Here is a 23,368-nt window from a genome sequence, read left to right on the forward strand (position 1 = left end):
TTGGAAATTTTAAAATTTACTAAAAATCTATCTCCTCATTCATTTTTCAAGCAATCTTCTTCAAATTTTCAGGAAACATTCCTGATAATAAATGGAAAAAACTTACTTTATAATTTTAATAATATAAAAAAATAAATATTTTATCACAAATATTAAAAAAAAAAGTGTTTTTTTTTTCAAAAATAAATTTTACAAATTTTTTTTTTTATTTCAAAGTAACGTTTTTTGTTATTTTATAAAGATTAGACTGTGAAAGTTAGAAGAAGATTGCTAGAAAAATGTAGGAGGATATAGATTTTAAATGAAATATTCTTTTTTCTGTTTTAGTTTTCCCTTCCCATAGGGAACCTATTATGCAACCCGACTTTGACTGGTCATATCTTAAAAAGTAATTTGAATTTTTTAAAACGATAAAAAGCATCTTAAAGCTTAGAAAAAACTCTTTAAAATAAGATAAACTTGTAAAAAACATGGTTTACCCCCCTATGAGCTTAATTTCAATCAATTTTGATATAATAGAATAGTTTACAGGGTACCTGATAAACTTAAAAATTAAAAACTAAAAAAAAGTACATATGGAAATATTTTGATGCTTTTTTTTCTTGTCTAATGGGGGACCATTTTTCTAATATATATACTACAATTTCTTAAAATATAAAATTATGTATTGTGTGATAGAAATGTATTTATACAACAATTTTTGTTCATAAACATGATCTATATTGATTTTAGATGCTAGTTTGATTTTTTTTTAGCCTTGAGCAGGGTTGCCACTTTACCTGGAAACCTGAAAAAACCATGAATTTTACAATTTAGGCTAAAAATCATAACTTTTTATTATTAAAAAACATATTTTTAGTGGTTGTACAGTATCTTTACTGTTTAACACAGTTTCTTACCTTAAACTTAAATAGACCCAAAAATTTGTGCTTATAAAAACTTGAAAATAGAAATTTGGAAAACCTTAAAAAAAGTTGAAAACCTTGAAAAAAAATTTAAAAAAACAAGTGGAAACCCTGCTAGTGGCTAGATCTTCAGTGTTCTGTGAAATAACATTAAGTTTTTGTTTTAAATCTGAAATAAATGGTTATCATCATTTGGGTTTAAATTTAACTGTTAATTGAATTTGAAGTTAATAATAATATATACAAATTTTATAAGATAAGATTTAATTTACTCATTTGAAATTAAAATTTTTAAATAATATTTAATTAAAATGTCTTACGTTTTGCTCTTTTCTTACATTTATGAAGTTAACTAATATGGTTTCAACAAGTTGTACCCAAATTTAGATTTTTAATCCTAATTGATTATAATATTGAATCTATAAAAACATTATTTCTCCTAACTTTAGTGAACGTCTGTTGCAGAAGCATACAACCTTCCTTTTCATTATGAAGAAGAAAAGTGAACATAGCATAAAAGTATTTTGCTCTAAATTTTTTTTTTAAAGTATTTGGATTAAAAAACTCAAGATGACTAAAGGCAGTATTTTGCCTTTCAGTACTGTTTTTTTTTTTGACTCAATGAGTGGCCACCCTGTAATCTACATTAACATCATCACATAGACCACATTAAAAATGAAAAAGATAAAACAGTAGTTTATGAATAACTTAAGTAGAAGTTCTGTTCACACCAGAACTTAAGTAAAAGTTCTGTTCACACCATAACTTGAGTAAAAGTTCTGTTCACACCATAACTTAAGTAAAAGTTCTGTTCACACCATAACTTAAGTAGAAGTTCTGTTCACACCAGAACTTAAGTAAAAGTTCTGTTCACACCAGAACTTGAAATAAATACTTTTCTCATGCAAAATTTACTTCAGTTAAGGTCTAAATGTATATATGACTACACCAATTTTGACAAAGTTTTAAAACTCTCATGAAATATTTTTGAAAATAACTTAATAAAAAAATGTCAATAAAAAGTAATTTTAATATTCACTAAAATTTCTGTACACACTACTGGGCACAATTTGAAGAACTTTAGCTTTAACCACACAACACAAACTGATTGAACAGTTTCAGATACCTATTTACATAAGTGCAATATTTGCATTTTTAGCTGAAAAAATTTTTACACTTGTAATGTACCACAAAAGCACCCTGTGCAAAACTCAAGAAACTTTCATTTATAGAAACTCATTTGAAGAAACTTTCTTGGCAGAATTTGATTTTATGAAAACACAATGCAAACTCTATGAGACCCAAAAAATTTGACCTAAAGGTTTTAGCTGAAATTTTTTAAAATATGGCACAAATTCACTTAGTGCACAATTATGAAACTTTAAAGACAATTTTATGGAGACAGTTTTTGAATTTTTGTAATTTTTCTTGATTTTTTTTTTTCAGAAAACAAAGAAGAAAAATATCCATTACAAACCTATGGACTGCATTTCTTTTATTTACAATTTTCTTGAATACTAAAAATCTACCTTTTATTTTTTCAGAAAAAGTTGATCAAAGTTATTTTCAACATCATTTCAACATCAGAAAAAGTAAATCAAAGATTATAAGAGTATTATTTTTTTGCCATTTTAGTTTCCACCTTCCATATGGAACCTATAAATTTCTCAAATTTTGTTTGTTTATTCATCATAAATTACTTCAAATAATTGAAAGGTAGTAAAAAGTAACATGTAGCTTAAATATTTAACTGAAAAAATACAAAAAGATATTTTCTTCCCATGCCTTTATGAAGTATGTAATTTTGAAATATTGTAAGAGTTTATCTTAACTCTAACTTTTTACCACCTGACTGAACTTGAATAAAAGTGAGAAAGAAGTATTCAACATTAAATAAGAATTTATTAAAAGTCCAAACTAAAAAGGCAAAAAAAAATCTATTTTACTAAAAATCAATATTATCTTATGGGTTTTAATAGATTATATCATTGATACATAACTTATTTTAAATGATTGCAGGAAAGTTATCTTGATTTAATTTAAACTTAAAATTTTTAAGCATTTAATTTTATTATTTGTTAAGGGCATAGGGGGGGGGGGGCACCTTGATTTTTACAAGTAGATCTTATTTTGTAGAGTTTTATCTGAGCTATCAGACATTTTTAACCGCTTAAAAAAATTCAAAGTATTTTTTAAGATGTGAGCAATCAAAATCAGTGACCTCAATAGGTTTCTAATGGAAGGCGCAAACTAGAAATGCAAAAAAGACCATTTAACTAAAAATCTATCTCCTCCTTCATTTTTTAAGCACTCTTCTTCAGATTTTTACAGAAAGTGTATTACTAAATTTTAAAGAGATTGAATGCAGAAATTTTTTAATTTTGAAAAAAAAACACTACCTATTTTTTTGTTTATTTTTATGTAAAATTTTTAATTTTTAATATTTTCAAAATTCCAACATTCAAAGTCTTCTAAATTACAAAAGGAACGTTTCCTGAAAGTTTGAGGTCTCTAGCTCAAAAAATGGAGGAGGAGATAGGTTTTTAGTGATTTTTTAAATTTCCGAGAAAATTGACCCCAAAAAAATTGCGGTCCATATGTTTGTATTGTAAACTTTTTATAAATATTTCAATATCTCAAAAGTTAAATAAGATTTTTCAATTCTATAAAAACTGGCTTGTAGTTGGTACTTTAAGCTTTCATTTAAGATACAATGTTGGACCCCCCCTCCCCCTATGCCCTTAAGTTCCTACATGTACAAGCATTTAAGTTATAAAAGTAATATTATTAAAGTTCTCTAGCTCAATAAACAATAAATCAGTTAAAAATTTTAAACTTTCAACTAAATTGATAATAGAAATTCTGTGGACCATAAGTTTTATCATCAAGTTTTTACAAAGCTGACCACATTTTATTTTTTAATTTCTATTAAGGGGGGGGGAATAACCTTTTTCACAATTTTATCTTATTTTATATAGTTTATACTAAGCTACAAGATGCTTTTTATAAATTTTGAAAATTCAAAATAATTTTTGATATATAGCTGGTCAAAGTCAGAGTTAATAATTAAAGTTAAATATCAGAGGCAACAATAGGTTCCTTACAGGAAACAACCAAAACTGCAAACATAGACTAATTCACTAGAAATATATCTTCTCCTACGTTTTTTGAGATAACTATCTGAAATTTTCAGGAAATGTTCTTTGCAATATTTAGAAAATTCTGTTGCAAGGAATTTTTAAAAAAGTAAAAAATAAAAATTCATAAAAAAAAAAAAAAATTATTTGTTTTTTTTTTAAGTTTTTTTTATTTTATTTTTTTTAAATTTAGTTCCAATAGAATTTTCTACATATTGCAAGTAACATTTCCTGAAAATTTGAGGTGTTTATCTCAAAAAACGTAAAACAAGATAGATTTTTGTGATTTCTAGTTATTTGTTGTCTTAGTTTGCGTCTCCCATAAGGAACCTATTGTAGTCTCCAAACTATTATGACTTCAATCTGTAAAAAGTAACTTGTAGCTTAGTTAAAACTCAATTAGATAAGACTAAATTATGAAAAAGTAATTAACTCCCCTATGCCCTTAAGTACATCTTATAAATATAATTAGTTTTTAACTCATTGTGAAGACTCTCTTAAATACAGAGTTTCCTTTATCTTAGTCTTTCTCATTAATTACAATTTTACAAAAAAAAAATTTGAAAGTTTTTGAAAAACATAAAAGACACCAGATTTTAAATGTTTGTCTTGAAGGACCATCTTGAATTATATGTAAAATTGTATACAAATTTTTTTTGTCTTATATTAATAATTAAGTTGTGAGTGTACAAGCAAAACCATAAGAGTTCTAAACATGAATAAATTTTAGTAATAATATATGGTTTTCTTCTTTACAGTTTAATATAATACCATTCCAATTATCATTTGAAAAGGGCACATGAAATTGTAACGGACTGGCTTGTAAAGAAGTTTTTTAGCAAAATTGTATTAGATATCATATGCTTGAATATATTTAGCAATTGTGTATATTTCTCATTATTGTTTTGATAAAAATTTTTTTTACTATAAGTGTTTTGATAATTAGTATTTAAAATTTAAGTTTTTTCAAGTTATCCATAATCAAAACAAATTTTTTGTTTGTCTAAGAATTAGTTACTTGGAAAATTTAGTTTTAATTGATACTTTATTATACTCAGTTTATGTCTATTACTATAGATCGCAGTAGTTTGAGCTCTTAGTATTAAATTTGTTAGTACTAAAAATCAAATTCAACCTTTTTCAAATATCTAGAAGATCTTTATTAATTGTTCATCTACTAGAATGCTCTACTACTACTACTCTAACACTATTTATACAAGCACTTTTTATTGTGTTTTTATTTATACTATAAACTAGATAAAATATTCAAAGAAGTTAGTAAAAGTATACAATAAGAAATATACAATAACTATTAGTCTGCTCTTTAAAGTCAAAGAAGAATGATAAGTAGCTAAGTTCAGTGGTTTTAGGTTAAAAAATCTGCACACTAGTTTAAGTAAATGAAAATTTTGTTAAAAATTAACACTAATTTTATTTTGAAACTTAATAAATGAAAACTATGTAAACAGAAAAATTTAATTTAAGAATTTTACTATATATAATTTTATATTAATTTTCTACTCATAAACTTCAGATAGAATTTTTGTTTAATTTTAAAATGATATTCTAAAAAGTTTGGATCTATCATTTTAAAAAAAGTTTTTATTAATTTAGTTAAATATAGTATATAGTAGGATAGTGTGTAATTGTTAAAAAATTAAAATCAAAAATCACCAAAAAATTATTCAAAAGACAATAGAGTTTATGAATTAATTATTAAGTATAAGCAGTTTGACATTTGCATATTATACGAAAGTTCTGTATTCTGTAACAATACCATTGAATTTTTACAGATTTAAATTTAAAAGCAAAAATAACCAATAAATATGATTGAATGTAAGCAGTGTCAAACAACCAAAAGCTCAATCTGGCAAAAGAAAGAAATTGATGGTAAACTTGTTGGCTTTGTGTGTCAAAAATGCCACAACAATACTCTTAAACAATTAAAGCAAGAACTTATTGAAAGTAGTACAAGTGAATTAAATAGTATTTCTAAATTTAGTAAAAAATCCAAGGCAGTCAAACGTAAGCTTAGCAAAGAAACATTATTGCCTTTCAAAAAAACTAAAAAGAAATTACAAAATGACCACCCTAAAAACAGTTTAAAAATAAGTACAGCAAATGACTATTCACCTGAAACAAAACATATAATTAAAAAACAAGTTGAAATCCTTGAGAACAAATACAACACACTCAGAAGCGTACAACACAACAACATAAACTATGAGGTGGGTGACATAGTTTCTGTAGTTGATGAAGAGGATGAAGAAGAATATTTTGCTCAGTGCATCTCCTTCAGAGTTGATTCGTACCAACAGAAATCTGTGTGTTACCAATGGCTGTTTCCCGACCCTGCGACCTCATGGCAAAGAGAGCAAGGGTTCATTCCTAGCAATTTTAAAATTGGGCCCTCTGATAACCTATTTCATCCAATTGAAGATATCCGGTTTGTGTGCTCTGCGCCCACTAATTATTTTATTCCATCTACGTACTATGTTAATAGTGAGAGAGATGACAACCGTTCTTTTATTCACCACAGAGATTACAGTCATCAAGTGAATATCAGGTCATAATAGTATCAGTTTCATAATTAAAAACTAAAATATTTTGTACTTTCAATATTTTGAGTAAGCTAAATATGATAATAAAAAGTTAACTGCTTCAATTCCAACTATTTGTTTTAAAATATTAAGTTCTTAATTATACATATCTAATAATAATATTTTAAAAAGTAATATTGTTAAGATTTATGTAATGTTCATTTAATAACAATAAAGTTTGTTTTTAAAAAATTTACATGTTTTGTCATTTATTTATCTATTTCACCTCTTTTTAGAAGTTTTAGAAAAACCTTACATTTATAACTGAAAGCTGTGATTTATTTTAAATTTATGATCATTAAATTTTACTGTAGTTTTTAAACAGTTCTTTTATGTTTGAACAATGTTGAATGCACATTTACTTAACATACTTTTTATAGCATATCAAAGTTTGAAGCCAACAGTTCTCATTTACTATCATTTAAAGTAAAGTTTTAAAATTTAGAAAGTTACATGACCAATTACAATTGTTATGACTAAAAAAAAATTAAACCAGAGGTTTTGGCTTAGATAAAACTTAAAACAGGTATATAACTTGTTTTTATTTTAACTAAAACTACACATTTGAAAACATTTTGATAAATTTACAAACAAGCAACAAATTCTTATTTGCAATCTTCTATTTGTTTGAACATTTTTTTCGTTCGTAACTCCTGTTTGATAACAACTTTTTTTATAGTCTCTATTTAAAAACTAAAAATGTCTGCCGAAAACAAAGTGGAAATAAAGGAGGAGGTGAAGCCCGACAAGATGACCTCGAAGGACTACTACTTCGACTCGTACGCTCACTTTGGCATCCACGAGGAAATGTTGAAAGACAAGGTGAGGACGCTGACTTACAGGGACTCCATGCTGCACAACAAGCACCTGTTCAGGAACAAGGTGGTGTTGGACGTCGGGTGCGGAACAGGTTTGGATTGGGAATATTTGTTTGTGGATTTTTTATATGGTAGTTGAAATTAAATATAAGTTAATATTTTTTCACAATTTCAAAATTTTTCAAATATTGATCCTCAGGTAGCTTTGTTTTTGATTGTATTCTATTGAAATACAATAAAATAATTTTAAACTAAAAACAAACAGGAGTGCTGTCAATGTTCGCGGCCAAGGCGGGAGCGAAGAAGGTCATTGGCATCGAGTGCTCGTCCATCGTGGAGCACGCCCGGAAGATAGTGAAGGCGAACAACCTGGATCACGTCGTCGAGCTGATCAAGGGCAAGGTGGAGGAGATCGAGCTGCCGGTGGAGAAGGTGGACATCATCATCAGCGAGTGGATGGGATACTGCCTGTTCTACGAGTCCATGCTCAACACCGTCCTCTACGCCAGGGACAAGTGGCTGGTTGGTGTTTGGGTTGTATTTAAAATAACATGCCACCGATTTTCTTGCTGTTGTTTAGCCGCATTGGTTGTTTTTGAGCTCTACTGGCGTTTATCTTACGTTTTTGCTGGTTGTTGATAAGTTTATGTGTTTTAAACAACACGTCTTTGTAATCTCACTCGTAATTAAATGGTTAAAGTTTTTATTTGGCAACATTGAGTTCCTTGAACGCTAACTGGTCTTCTTCAACGTGTTTTTGTTGATAAACTTAGTGTTGTGTTTTAAATTGCACATTTATGAGGATAGATGTGATTGATCATGATAAAAATCTAAGCGATTCAAATATTTTAGGTTTCATGAGTAATTTATACCATAATAATTTACTAGGCACTTATGTTAGTTAATAAAAGAATTTTTGTATTTTTTCTAAATAGAATGTATACATATTTCTAATTAGAGGTAGTGTAACATAGTTCGATTAAAATTTTACAACTAATCAGCAAACCACAGGGATTCTAAATTACTTAATACATACTTTACAAATTTAAGACTCATTTGTGCTTATAAACTTAATAACTAGCATAAAAAACAGATAAAGTATAAGTATAACATTATTTTGCATTCCATAAGTATTTACCACATCATTCCGCACCAACACAGGTGGAAGGAGGCCTGCTGTTTCCCGACAAGGCGTCGCTGTACCTGTGCGGAATAGAGGACGGGCAGTACAAGGACGACAAGATCGCGTGGTGGGACAACGTGTACGGCTTCGACATGAGCTGCATCAAGGACGTCGCCATCACTGAGCCGCTGGTCGACGTCGTTGAACCCAAACAGGTTTGCTGAGTTTTGTATTAATTCTTTGAGAAACAATTTTCAAGAGTTCTTGACAGCCCTAGGTTAAAAGGTTTGATTACTTTACTCTGCTGAGTTTTATATTGTTGAGAAACAATTTGCTGGTCGACGTTGTTGAACCTAAACAGGTTTGCTGAGTTTTGTATTAATTCTTTGAGAAACAATTTTCAAGAGTTCTTGACAGCCCTAGGTTAAAAGGTTTGATTACTTTACTCTGCTGAGTTTTATATTGTTGAGAAACAATTTGCTGGTCGACGTTGTTGAACCTAAACAGGTTTGCTGAGTTTTGTATTAATTCTTTGAGAAACAATTTTCAAGAGTTCTTGACAGCCCTAGGTTAAAAGGTTTGATTACTTTACTCTGCTGAGTTTTATATTGTTGAGAAACAATTTGCTGGTCGACGTTGTTGAACCTAAACAGGTTTGCTGAGTTTTGTATTAATTATTTGAGAAACAATTTGCAAGAGTACTTGCCAATCCTTGGTTAAAAGGGTGCGCTTTTTACTTGCTTGTTTAGTTTAGCCTTGTTTATATTCAACCTTAGCTATCAAGTTTTTTCCATGGTTTAGATAAATAAACACAAGTTTGTTTGAAGCACATGATTTTTTTACTGTTTGTATGGTAGGTAAATAAGTTTAAAAACTTCAGTTTTAGTGATGAATTTTAATTGCAATGTTTTGCTGTGTGTAATTACAATATTTCTGCTGGATCTAATAATACCTCAGCGTATAAGGGGTCCTCTGTTTTTACAATTTTTTTTGAACTAAAGTTTTATCTACCAAACTGATTTTAAAAGGTTGAATATGTTCAATCAAATGATTGCATAAATTAAGGGTTAAGTTGTTAAGAGCAAAAACAATGTTTTTTCTAAAGTAAGACTTTAAAGATAGTGAAAAACCTAAAGTACAAAATCACTTTGATGTTAATATAACCAGTTAATGCAAAAGTGACGTTTTGTGCAAAAGTATTTTCGTGCAATTTTGTTCCCTCAAGCAAATTTGACAGCTACCCATTATTTTAGCTACCGTACTGTTATTCACAGATCGAACATTATTTTATCAATTATTTAACAAAATAAATGAACGGTTGTAGGGATAAATATTATTTCTAATCTAATATATTAAAAACAATAATCTGAAAGGTGTAAAAACTTAAGAGTACAAAATCACTTTGATGTTAATACGACAACAGGTGTGCACCAACACCACCCTGATCAAGGAAGTGGACTTGTACACGGTGAGGGTGGAAGACATGGACTTCCAAACCCCGTTCGAGCTCACCTGCAAGCGGGACGACTTCGTGCACGGCCTGGTGAGCTTCTTCAGCGTGGACTTCTCCAAGTGCCACAAGAGGGTGTCCTTCTGCACCGGCCCCGCCGACGAGTACACCCACTGGAAGCAGACCGTCTTCTACCTGAAGGTGAAAGATTGTTTAAATATATATTTAAATACTTAATATTTTGTACATTTGGTATTTTTAGTGGTCGCACGAATGCAAGTCGTTTTGTTCATCTGAGGCTCAATGACAGATTCGCCATAAAACAAAGCTTTTCTAATGCTAAATATCTTGTCTGAAACACATGCAAAATACAATTGTTACGATAGAGGTCATCGTCGTTTAAGTCTTTAAAAAGCTACAGCTAGCATACATTGTTCATTGAAACTTAAACGCAATTTTCCGCAGGACTGCATCGCGGCGAAGCAGGGCGACTGCATCTACGGCAACTTCTCGATGAAGCCCAACAAGAACAACGGGCGAGACCTGGACATCAACGTCAAGGTGAGCTTCAAGTCGGAAGACTCCTCGCTCGAGGAAGACAACAACTACACCATGAGATAGATTTTTTTAATTTTTTTCAATGTAGGTAATTTGACGCCAAATTTTTCATTGCTCGTAGGAAGTTTTAAATTGAGTAATTTCAAATTTTAAGTTAACGTGCCCATCGTCTTTATAAAGAAGCTTAGTAAAATTGTTAGTACAAATTATTGATTGTTGAATAAATATTTTTTTTTCACTGTTTAGATTATTGTTTAACTAGTTTTGTTAGATGTATTTACTTTTTTTAAAATAATTAGAATAAATAAAATTGACAAAAAAAAGTCTGTTATTTACAAGTTTGAGTAGTTGAAAATTTGTAACTTTATTGATTTGATTTACTGAAAGAAAATAGTGAAACTAATACTTGACGAAAATTTATTGACATTAAACAATAACTCTTCATCTGTATAAAATTTATAAAATCAAACTTAATAGCAAAAGTTTCTCCTGATTTTTAAGATTAAAAGCTTTAAATAAATTTATACAAAGCATTAAAAATAATATACTAAACAATTTCTGCTTACACGTTTTTATTAGCATAACGCGTGAAATATTTAAAAATAATTAAATGTTTCATATACTAGGAATTATTAGACTTCAGAAAATTAGAGAAATTACTTATACAAAAATAAGATGGTTTTGAGTATACTTGCTAGAAATAACAGCTTTTACAGCAGTGCTACCAAACGTGTGTTTATTTGTTTGTTTTGTTAAAAACTTAAACTGTTATTCTTCCTTGATAAACTAGTAGTAATAACATATTCATAACAGAGTTTTACTGATAAATGCTTGTTTTAAAATGGTAGCCATTTTGTAAATATTTTGGAGTAAGTCCTGAAAATTTTAATATTATTATATATATTTAAAGATTCATTAATAAAATTTTATTCTAAAAATATTCTGTTTTAGCGCATCTCAAGGAGCTGTTGTTTAGTAAACCGTTTTACTGATAAAATAAATCTTTAAAAATAGAATTTAGTTGCCAAGCCAATAAGTTATAATATAGATTAGCCAAATTTATTTAATTTAAAATTGGTTGTAGAACTTTTATTTTTGATTGACTAAGTCCATTAACTAAAATATTTTTTATACTATGATCCGACTAAAGCCTTGACAATGTAGATCAATTATCATTGTACAGACCTCTAATACTGATGGTTTGTGTCTTTATCTTTACAAGGACATTTGTTTAAAATTATTTTTTATACTAAAAAAAGAATCTAGTCCTACCCAATTGATAAGATATAAAATTTTGCTGATATTTAATAGATACAGTTAAGTTTAACAAAAAACACCCTTCTAAGTGAAGTGCATAATAATAAATACTTTTCTAAATTTTAAATCGTAAAAGTGTTAAAAAGGAGCATTTCTTAGTATTTTGTATGAAATAATTTCATTTATTAGAGCTATGAAAAATGTTTGACTAATAGTTTCTAATGGACGCGATTTTAACAAGTTCAATCTGTCAGAATGATGTTAGATGGATGAGAAAAGTTTAATAAACGTTAAAAGACTAATCTTCACAAGGAAACTAGTCTTTTATTGTAAATTGCACATGAATAATCTCTAATTACTCGGCTTCAACAAAGCTTTACTGAAAAGAATTTATTACCAGTTCAAAATTACAAAGGTAAAAAGTGGGTTTGCCGTAAAAAATCTATTGCTCTAATTTTATTATTATTTATTTAAAACTTCGAACCAAGTAGCACTGGAAAGAAATGATAAGTAGATATAAATGAAAATTTAATTATAAAAACTTATTGTACCAAGAGTATTTAAAAATAGTTATTTGAAACTTTCTGGTTTTTCTTAGTTTTTACAAATTTACTTAAGGTAACTCAAATATATGTTTCTCCTATTAACTTTATTTACAGAAAATTTGTCTTACTTATCAAAAAAGTTGCGTGGAAAATGCTAAATCTTATTTTATTACATGAATTATCTCTTGTAACCTTTTAACAACTTTTATGTAAGTTTTTAACATAGAGATTTAACTTAAGCTATTTTTCAAAAAGATATGAAATTTAAGGTTATGAATAAAAAAATATATAGTGTATACTGAATTAAAAAAATAAAACATTCTAATGGTGAATGTCGTCAGTATATATAGGTGCATTCTTAATAACGCTTAACATAATGTTTTTTGGAATTGCTGATAGTAATTGTACCCATCAGAAACTTTAATATTTTCCCAAAGACTTTAGTAGATATAGTTTATCATTTTATTGATGTAACTTAAGTACTTCTCGGCTTGTTATACTGCAAAAACTAAATTTAACACCCTAGTTTGACGTAATTCAAGGCGATAAAGTATGTTTTAGTTAAAATCTTGTTTTTTAAAAATATATAAACAAAAGCGCTTAAGTATGATCAAAAACTTGATGTATAAAATGGTTATTGGTCATGGAACTTAAAGTTGAAATAAATTAAATTTGACTACAAACTTGTAGTTCAAAAATTGTTTTTAACATACTAAATTTTACTGAAATGAAATTTGTCACTTATGAAGTTTGAAATAAAATTAAAAGAATCAAGGAAGGTATGATTACAAGTAACTAATCATACATTTAACAGTTTGCGATGCTTTACAGTATGATTATTACTTTTTGAAAGCTTACAAAATGTGTTTGACGGTTGATTAACTTGTTCAATTAATTTTTGGCTCCTTGATTTTAACTTAAAAATATTAACTAAGTTTACATTAGTTTTGTGATTTTTGAGGCAAATACTAACTCAAAAAAAAAATTAATCTATACTGTACACTTTTCAAAATATATTTCTAACCTAACTGTAAACCAGGGGTTAGCAGCTTTTTATAAGCAGTCCCATTGAAGTAGAATAAAGTCTTCCGTTGGCCACACAAAATTCAAAATATCTTTAAGAATCACTATAAAAATTATATATTAAACTAAAAATGCGATAAAACATTTAACATTAGAGTACTAATAGTTAGTAAATACAAAATTAGAGCCTAAATGTTAGTTTACACTAGAAACTTTATATTTTTTTGTTAAAAGCAAGCATTTTTCTAACTGAATAATATTTTCAGGCCGCAGGCGTTTTGCTTAGCGGGCCACAGTTTGCCGACTCCGACTTTAACCTATACCACAAAATTTCTCACCAAAATTTTCAGTTATTTATGCAAGCCTATTTTTTAGATTTGTTGTAATACGCTTCATAAAGCTATAAAATATTTTGTATTAATACTTTACCATTTATTTAAAGCACTTAATTATGCTTTGTAAGTTTGAATTAACATTATAAAGTTGTACATTAGTTTTACACTCAATTTCTCCTTTGGGATAAACAATTTTTAAAATTTTTTCTATATTAAAATTTCCTAGGAACATGTGATTTAATTTTTTTTTAGTACAACTGTTTAAATGGTAAAACAATATGTGTCTAGTAATAAGATGAAAGCAACTAGTTAACTTGATAGTAGTTTAAAAAAAACGTAAATGCTGAAAAATTAGTACTCTTTAGACATATGCCAATGTTTATTAGTTTTGTTATACTTAGTTTAACAAAGCTAAAAAACTAATATACTTAAAAACTAATAATTAAGTTATATATAAGTTATTGAAAAGTCAGACTTATAGACATTTATATACGTATACAACAAACACTCGAAAATATATTCAATAAATTTTGTTCGCATAGTTGTGTAAGTTATTGGCCAATACGATGCTGATAATGTCTTTCAGTTATTAATTTTTCGTTTAAGTTCTAGAACATTAAAAAGAAGGTTTTACTAAAAAATAGCTTTTTAAGAATTATAGTAAAGACCTTTTCTTGAGGGGAACTTTTTTGAAAGGTTTTAATAATATTTTTTTTTGTACAAACTACTTTGATGGCAGTATACTTGTAAAAAACAAATTTAATTTGAATTGCTTACAGTTTAATCGTTTTTTTTTTCAGAATACTTTTGGTTCAGAAAATTAAAATTTCTTTGTGCTATAAAATTTTCTAAGTACACTTAAATGCTAAAGTTATATCAAAAGTATCAAGTAAAATCTAACGTAAGGAAATTGTAAAAAAAACTCATTTAAATTAAAATTGAATAACGAGTTAGTTGAAAAATTGTTTTTTGTAATGTTTTAAAAGTACGTTTTCTTTTGAAAGCTATTTACATTTAAAAAAATCCTTTCATTATCAGATCAAGTCAAATTTTTATCATTGAATTAGGTATGAAGATTATACTAAGTTGTATTACTGTTGTAATAACACTTTTATTTAATTTGATACAAAGTTGAAGTATTAAGTAAAACAGTTACTATTATCTATTGTTTAAAAACAACTTTAAATCTTACTTGCTTTTATCTAAGAACTTATAGATACTTAAACAGATTAACTAAAATACTTACAATTATGTTTGTTAAACTTTCTTAAAAAAGTTACTATAAATAGCTTTTAAAGTTTAGACTTGAAAAAATATAAATTTATACTAGTGAACGACTAAATTTAAACAGTTTATTTAAGAAGAATTAGTATGAGTATATAGTTTATGGGAATTAATTTATTAAAAAAACTTGTCTAAATACAAAAATAAGTCCAACTAAATTATCAACTTTAACAACTTTGTCTAATAACAAAGATTGAAAATAATTTAGTGTTCTTTAACAGCCATTTAAATTTGAAGCTAGAGCTAAAAGTATTATTATTCTAGTTTTTTTATAAATAAATGATAAAGTTTGTGTCAAAACAGACCAAAATCTTTTAGTATTTTTTAGATATCAAAGACTATGTTTGAACTTATTGTTAAAACTGTTTATGATATTTTAAAAAGTTAAATAAAAATAGTAAGTTTTTAGACTATAAGATTTAAGTTTTTATTAACTGATAGTTTATTAAAAGTGTTTTTTGAAATTAAGTTGTTTAAAATACCGAAGGTAAAAATTTGCTTATTTGCATTTAATTGGTATATACAAAGTTATTTAACATTATAGTTTTATGCAAATATGCAAAATAATTGTCAATAGTTTATTTCTAATAATAAATGTTTTGTAGATTTGTAGTTTCAGTATGTCACAAGATATAACTAACGAACATATAAACTAACTAATAAAATTAATTTAAGTTCAAAAAACTTTATAAAACACTTAAGTAACTGTATAACTTTTATGTACAGTTTCAAACAAAGTACAACATAATAAATTAACGTAATAATACTTACAAACCTTTAGAGTTTTATTATTTTCATTACACTATCAATTTCTTAAGAAATATTAAGTTTTTAAATTATAATTGATAAAAAAAAGTGCTTTGGTATTATTTATATAACTTCTGAAACTGGTTTGAAATAAAAAAATAGGTTGATACTTTTTTAAGTTTTTATCTTAATCTCAATATAGAACCACTAAATATATACATACATAAATCATTTTAGAAAACTTGTTATTAAATATGAGTGTAAAAGACATCGACAAGCTAATAAAAGATCTAGAGTCTGATATGTCTATCAATAAAGACAAAATAGAAAAACTATGTGATAGTTTGTCCTGTTTAATGTTGAAAACTAATAAATTTGATAGAAACAATATCGGTAGTAATAAAAATTTAGTGAGTAAAAAGAAAGGTAAAAAGTTTATTGTTGTTTAAAATATTCTACTTTTTGTATGGACTAAGCAAAATAAAATTCGAGTTAAAGTTGTTCACTGATTTTTTTATAAGAACACAATGATTTATTATTATTAATCATTTTTATTTATTTTATTTTATTGGAGTTGTTACAGATTATTATATTTAAATATAGTAAAAGAAAAAATTTTATAGCTGTTAAATGTCTTTTAATGTATACAAGTATTTATCTTTTAGACTAAATTTTGTTTAAAGTGTGTACTTGTGCCAACTGCAAGGTAGTGTGCATATAAATATTTTTTTTAAGTTTTAGTGTATTATTTACTAAAAAAAATAATTACAACACAATTAAACTTGTTTTAGCAATAAAAAAATAATATACTTTGTTATTGCAGAACTTTTTCTTTAGAACTTTACTGTAAACTGCTTTTAACAATTTGAGAAACAATAATTTAGACTATTTTTAGTCTAAGTAAAAATCTAATATAAGCTTTTAGAAGTTCTATTTAATTCCTTTTCATATGAAATTTAGAAGCTTATCAAGGAATTATAACTATCTTTTAGGTTTTGTATATAAGCGTACTTTAAACACTTTTATTTTTAATTCTAGTATGCAAAAACTAATTTATAGTTTGGTTCTAATTTTCTCAATAAAATTATCAAGTTTTTAGACAAAAACACAAAGTTAATTTCAATTTATTTCTTCCACACTCGAAAAAATAGAATCATTAAAAAAGTTATCAAAATAAGGTACTGTATAGGATTATCTAAATATTGATATGACTTTTAAAACTAGCTACTTTTTAAAATTATATTTATTTAAAGTTGTTTATTTTACAAAAAAAAACCTTTTAGTTTTAAAAGAAGAAACTTCTTCTAAAAAAGAATTGAACGACAAACATGTTTCGAAAAAAAGTTGGTTTAAGCATTTATTCTATTTATTCACAGCTAAATAAAAGCAAGTGTTTTTATTTAAATAAAATTCTACACTTGAGTATTTAAGAAATACTATCTTAAACTATAGATTAGGTTTTTAACCACTAAAACTTTTTTTAAATGGAAATAATGTATTTGTATTGCATTCATTAAAAAAAGTATTAAAAGAGCTAATAAAAGTCATGATATAAAATCCAAATGTACTTTATAAACTATTAAAGCTTTTCAGCTTTTAAGTTCAACGTTAAAAAACATGGAAAAATATCAGTTTACAAAATGATCAAAAAAAATAGTATGTAATACTATTGGATAACCTTAAAATTATTTTTGTAGATACATAAACGAACTAAACTTTTAAACTATTTTAATTTTAAGGCTCTTCTCTCGCTACGAAGAAGTTGAAGCCAAAAAAAACAAACACTTCCGGTCTTAAAAGGGACGATCTTATCGATGTTGACGTGTGTTTAAAATTCTATACATTTTCTTTGAAACTAAATATTAAGTTTACTTCAAATTTAGAAAAGCCTTACAGTTTATCGCAGATAATTAATTTCGGTCTTATTGTTTTGTAAAGAAATAACTAAACAGTTTTTGGATTCATAGTTATTTGATTTTTTATTAGTAAATAAAACTTGAGGTTAATACTCAAACTGTTCAAGTTGTTACTAGCAATATTAATTTTAGCTGTTATTATATGTTTTAAATTTTAAAGTTTTAAATTGTAGTTTTACAAAATGTTCAATCAAAGTTATAAAAGTGAAAGCACGAAATAAAGGAAACCCTAAACTGTAAAATTAAACAATAGAAAGTTTATGTATTGAACTTTGTAAATTTATTTTGCGTATTTCAAGTGTTCTGATACTCAAGACAACAAGTTCTACGAATGTTCTCCCGAGAGTCCCGTTCTTTCCACCTTTGCATGTGCGTCCCAAAAACCATCAGGCGAGAGTGTTAGTTCATCAAACAAAAAATTAGTAGAATAACAAACAGTTTATTTTTGTTTATTTATAAAATATTACAGGAATTTGAGAAGTTAGGCATTAATGACTTTATATCAAAATGCAAATTGCAATTAGAAACCGAATGTCATACTTACGAACAGTTTATGAACAAGGTAAAGAACAAAAAAGTTTTAGTATGTCTATAAGTACAACAATGTAATTTAGAGCATATGTATACAATAACAATGTGCTAAACTAAAAAAAATATTATCAACTAGTTTCAGTAAGCAGCAATAATTAAAAAATGTTAACCATTTGTTAGTTTTTTTTTAATGTCATATTTATACCATAGTAGTCTAACTATTTTTTTTTCTAATTTCTTATATGACTTGTTTAACTTTATGTTTTCCTATTCAGAATGAAGTTATATCGGTTATGGAAAAAGGCGAAAACTCACTAGTTAACAAGATACTAGTAAATCGTAGGTACTATTGCGAAGTAAATGTTGAAGATTTTAGAAGTATCGGATATTGGCTTGGTGATTCGGTTTGTTAATCTAGTTAGATCAATTTAATTTCTTAATAATTCTTAATTTAGATCAGGAAAGTTGTTTGATGATTTTAAATTAAATTATGAAGTTATTTAATAAAAACAGATTATCGACTTTTCAATATACTTATCCTTATTATCCAACAACAAACTGAACTATATCCGATTTTTAAATACCGCTGTGACAAAAGGAATTTTAGAAAAAGAAGAATACTTTTTATACGAGCATGTAAGTCATAAATTATCTCTAACAGTTTATGTTATATATAATTTTAAATAACTGTCTTAACATTTTCAATCGTTTCAGCTAAGACTAGAAAGAACTGCCTCATTCATCACAACGTATTGCATTGAAAACAATCATTGGATTTTGATTGTAAGTTAATTGAATATACCTACTTAAACTCTGTTAAGGTTGTTAAACTACTACATGGCTTTTGTTTTCCAGAATAAGATATAGCTTTTGTGAAATAAATCATTTGATATAAGTAGTGACATAGTATACGTTGTTTATTCTTGTAAATAAAAACATTTTATTTTATGCATAATATTCTACAGTTCTTCACTTGGGGACGCTTTTTTGTTTTTGATCCAATGATGAGGAATCCAGATGAAAAGCTCGATTTTTCTCACAGGATTGCAAGAAAGTTCAAGTAAATAGTTTTCATAAATTCGCTCACTCGAAAAGTATCTTAAAATCTGTTTAAAACTAGCGGTAGTACTAAATCTAAACAACAACCGATCTAAGATGATTAAGAGCTACAACGTAAAATTAACCTTCTGCAACCGATTTGTAAAGCGATTTAAATTGCAGAAAAGTTTTGAGAACAGAGATGATGAATGTAGCGTGGCTGCGTGGCTGGACTTGCGGGGCGTTTCGCTACGAAGCTCAGACGGATTCGAAAAGCTGCGGTGTGCACGTAATCGAGGTACTTTTCAGTTTACTTAGTTAACTGCATTCTACTGTTACGAGTTTGAGATGGTCTAACTGATGTTTAATTTTGATGACGTTTTTCACAATGAAACTTGCAGTTTTACAAAAAATATTCAGGACTTAGATAAATTAAGTTTATAAATTTACCACGATTACAATCTTCATATAAACATTTTAGTTATTATATTATTACGTTTGCTTTGAAATGTTAAGTGCCTCCAACACATCTTAATTATTTATGTTTTTGTCTCTAATTGGTTTTAGAAAATAGAAGCACAAAAAATAAAACAAAAGTAAAACGGTAAAAAACGTAATGTTTTTCGTTGTTTAGTTACTTACTGTTTTTATTGATTATTATGATATCTGTTTTGTTACCTTTTACTTCGTATCACTATATAAAAACGAAAAAGTATTTTAAACTACAAAAAAACTATTACAGATTGCTGAACAACTTATTTCAGAATATCCAGCTATTCCAAGCAACTTACGTTTGAGTAATACTGAAAAGTTGTCAAACTTAAAAAGAATAGAAATTGGAATGAATATCATAAAATTTCAAACAAACTTTGAAAGTTATTTAAAGCTTACAACCGTTATCATTATCTAACACCTAATAGTAGTATAAAAATGATTGAAGTTATTAGTTGCAACAACTATAAGATTTTTTCTTTTCTTTAAACACTTTAAATTGTAATTGTAGCAATATAATAAGACTAGAACTACTTAACTCAAAAACAAAGTTTAGAAAAAATACTCAGGGTTTAGAAAAATTAAGTTTATAAATTTACAACGATTACAATCTTCATATAAATATTTTAGAATGTAAAAATTACAAATACATGTAATTGTTTACAAAAAATGAACAAAAAATAAATTGATCGAAAAAAGTACTTAATCTAAAAACAACTCTAGCCTTAGTTATTCAAAAACAAAAGTTACACAAAACTTGTATTTAAAGTCTTAAGTTGTGTGCTTTGCAAAGACCTGACAATGAAAAACACTTTGCAGATCAAAATGTCTTTACAAACATCTTGCCTGTGGAAGCAACTAGTAGAACACCAAAGTTAGTTCATCTACTAGAAGCGAATAACAAACAAGTGAACGGAATGCAACTGAATGTGGCAGATGGGTTCAGTTTGACTGATAAACGAAATAACGAGCCACAAAACCCGCATAACTTCGGGTGCACATCAGCCACCCCTGCTGAAACTCATCATCACAACTCAATGCCGGAAAACATCAAGGAAAACAGTCTTCCTGGAACGAAGAATGAGTCTATGTCGGTTAACGATGAAGCTGAAGCATTGTTTTCGAAAAAATCAAAACCAATCCATCAAATAGAGGTGATTTATTCCGACATGGTTTTGTGCTCCAGCAGTCTTGGTGTGGATTTCTCCTACGCAGAAGGTGCAGGTGACAAGACAGTCACAGTCGTCCGCGATCAGATCGAAGGGGATGAAGTACTCGATAGAGATTTGCACAGATGTTTCTGCATTTCTAAGAACGAAAGTAAAGGCGAACGTAAGATTTGAATAAGTGCATTTCTTAATAAAACTGAACAAATAAGGTGCTAAAAAACTGCTTTTAAGTCTTTTTCAGCAAAAACAAAAAGTTATTGGTTAATTTAAGTAATAAAAATTTTATTTTTGAAATGAATATAGTTGTGTAGGAAACAAAACAGTAGAAAGTACATAACAAAATTGAAGACTTATAAATTAAGTTAATGACTAAATAGACTACTTTAATGCCATTTTTTTCTTTAGGAAGTCCAAATTACCAATGCAGAATTTGTGATCAGATGTTTTTGACTTATGACGAATATTTAAAGCACCTGACGCATTTTCACATCGAGCTTCAGCCTATTGTGTACAAGTGCGCCACCTGCTGTATAGAGTTCTCTGATTTAAACGAGTTCAAAATGCACATTAAATCGCCCAAACATATCGATGGTCTCGTAAACCAGCAAGAACCACCAGGGATGACAATGTCACCAGAAATGACAATGTCACCAGGAATGTTTTCTGGATTTTCATTGTCTTCCTTGTACGATTGAGTTTCATAGTTTTGAAAAAATCGCAACTCACATGAAATAATGCCTCCATAAGTATAATGCATTACAATAGTTTATTAAATTTCTAAACCAAACTAAGATTTTACTTATAAATGAAAGCTCTTATTTTATGTTTATTATGTTGTCTAACTGGCTAGATATTATATCAAAAAGTATTTGGATGTAAAATTACAACAAAAAAAAATATAAACAATTTGTTTTTGTTATAAAATGATTATTTAAAACAGCTTTATTTATAATTTTATATTGCAACTAAAAATAATTCAATTTTTTTTGATAGCAAAAAAAATTTAAAATTTGAATTAGATAAGCTAAAAAAATTAGTTCAGGTAAAAAAACCTAAAAGTTTTATCATTTAGATACTTTTCATTGCTTATACAAATAATTTTAGAAGTAAGGTTATGATAGATTAAGTCAAAATGTTAAGCTATTATTTTCAACTCTGATTTCACCTTTAGTTGTAAGTTAATTAACAGATAATGATTTATGTAATAAACTAACTCTAAAAAGAAGTGTTTTATGTTGGAGTTAGATTAAAAAAATGAAGACTTTTTAGGTTGAATAAAAGATAGCTTTAAAAACATAATAATATGTTACTTCAATTTCTACCACTACTTAGACAACTTTTTAATGTATAAAACTTTAAAAACTAGTAAAACTATATTGTTTTGACTGAATTCTACAATCAAAGTAAACATTTTATTCAATTATTATTATAAACCAAAGTAGTTAGAAAATTAAACTTGAGATTATTTTCCACTATATTGAAATTATTTGTATGAGGCTTTAAACAAATAGTCAATCTTAGAATATGATTGTATAAAACCTTGTCCATTTATACTTAGCTTAGAAGTATCAAATATTTATTTTAATCTCTTTACAAATTTATTTCTACCTTTTTACACTTTTACTTTGGAAATACTTGGGAATTGTTTTCATAAACTTTTATTAAAAACCTTCAGTTATTTTTTTATTTTGACCATAAAATGTTTATGTTTTACTTTTTACTTATATTCATTAGAGTCTGCTTACTTCTAGTACTTCTAGTTTATATGAAAATTAAACGTATCAACTGCGTGACAAAAAACAATTTAAGGAGTTATTATTTGTAAGCGTTCTCAAACAAAAGTGATTGCTAGGGTAAAACACATTTTATAAAAATATTTTTTACTTTACTCCGAATAGAAGAATACTAATTTATTAACACACAATTAACCTACTAAAAATTCAACTGCACCATGTTTAGTAAGCTAACGCAGCAACAATAGTATTTAGAAAGTAATTAAAAAATGCTGGAAACTATTTTAAAACTATTCAATGAACACTGAACCAATTACAGTGAATTTTTTTTTTTTGAAGCTTGAATTTAAGTATGTAGTTTAAAATTTTGTTGTATAAATTCAGTGTTAGTCAGCCTCTATTATTAGTTACTCAAAGTTGCTTGAAGTAATTTTTTAAGTGATAAAAGATTTGGAAAACAAAATGTTTCTATAAAGGGTCGGAGTTTTCAACACAGAAAATATTTTGATTATATGAGTATTTAATTTTTTAATTTTTCTTTTAAAAGTCAAAATCTCTCTGTTGTTAATTGAAAGAAAGTCTTTACTAAAAAGTACTGTGTATAGTTTATAATATTTGACGTATAATGAATCCAAGTTATTGATATAAATTTCTTAAAATAAGTCAATAAACTAAGTCTAGTTTTTTTTTTCGAGCTTTTCAAATGG

At 26.9% G+C, this 23,368-nt stretch overlaps 2 protein-coding genes across 2 annotated transcripts; both read left to right on the top strand.

Moving 5' to 3' along the window:
• The first annotated feature begins 5,841 nt into the window (after positions 1–5,841).
• LOC145840880 (uncharacterized) lies at positions 5,842–6,695 on the top strand. The gene has a single exon (XM_082948227.1). It carries the CDS (start codon positions 5,869–5,871, stop codon positions 6,613–6,615), a length of 747 nt encoding a protein of 248 aa, XP_082804353.1. The 5' UTR covers positions 5,842–5,868; the 3' UTR covers positions 6,616–6,695.
• A 633-nt stretch (positions 6,696–7,328) lies between these two features.
• On the top strand, positions 7,329–10,829 carry LOC145840903 (protein arginine N-methyltransferase 1-like). The gene is made up of 5 exons (XM_082948254.1): positions 7,329–7,552; positions 7,726–7,982; positions 8,622–8,798; positions 10,007–10,234; positions 10,499–10,829. Exons 1-5 carry the CDS (start codon positions 7,342–7,344, stop codon positions 10,652–10,654), a joined length of 1,029 nt encoding a protein of 342 aa, XP_082804380.1. The 5' UTR covers positions 7,329–7,341; the 3' UTR covers positions 10,655–10,829.
• The last annotated feature ends 12,539 nt before the right edge of the window (positions 10,830–23,368 follow it).

Source organism: Thalia democratica, chromosome 7, assembly GCF_965202585.1.
Source record: "Thalia democratica chromosome 7, ktThaDemo2.hap1.1, whole genome shotgun sequence".
NCBI classification, from domain to species: Eukaryota; Metazoa; Chordata; class Thaliacea; order Salpida; family Salpidae; genus Thalia; species Thalia democratica.

Excerpts from the sequence above, each read along its gene's own strand:
- LOC145840903 (XM_082948254.1), top strand. The coding sequence starts at position 7,342 with ATGTCTGCCGAAAACAAAGTGGAAATAAAGGAGGAGGTGAAGCCCGAC. Across the intron at positions 7,553-7,725 it reads GGACGTCGGGTGCGGAACAG|GAGTGCTGTCAATGTTCGCG; the intron begins GTTTGGATTGGG and ends AAAAACAAACAG. Across the intron at positions 8,799-10,006 it reads ACGTCGTTGAACCCAAACAG|GTGTGCACCAACACCACCCT; the intron begins GTTTGCTGAGTT and ends ATACGACAACAG.
- LOC145840880 (XM_082948227.1), top strand. The coding sequence starts at position 5,869 with ATGATTGAATGTAAGCAGTGTCAAACAACCAAAAGCTCAATCTGGCAA.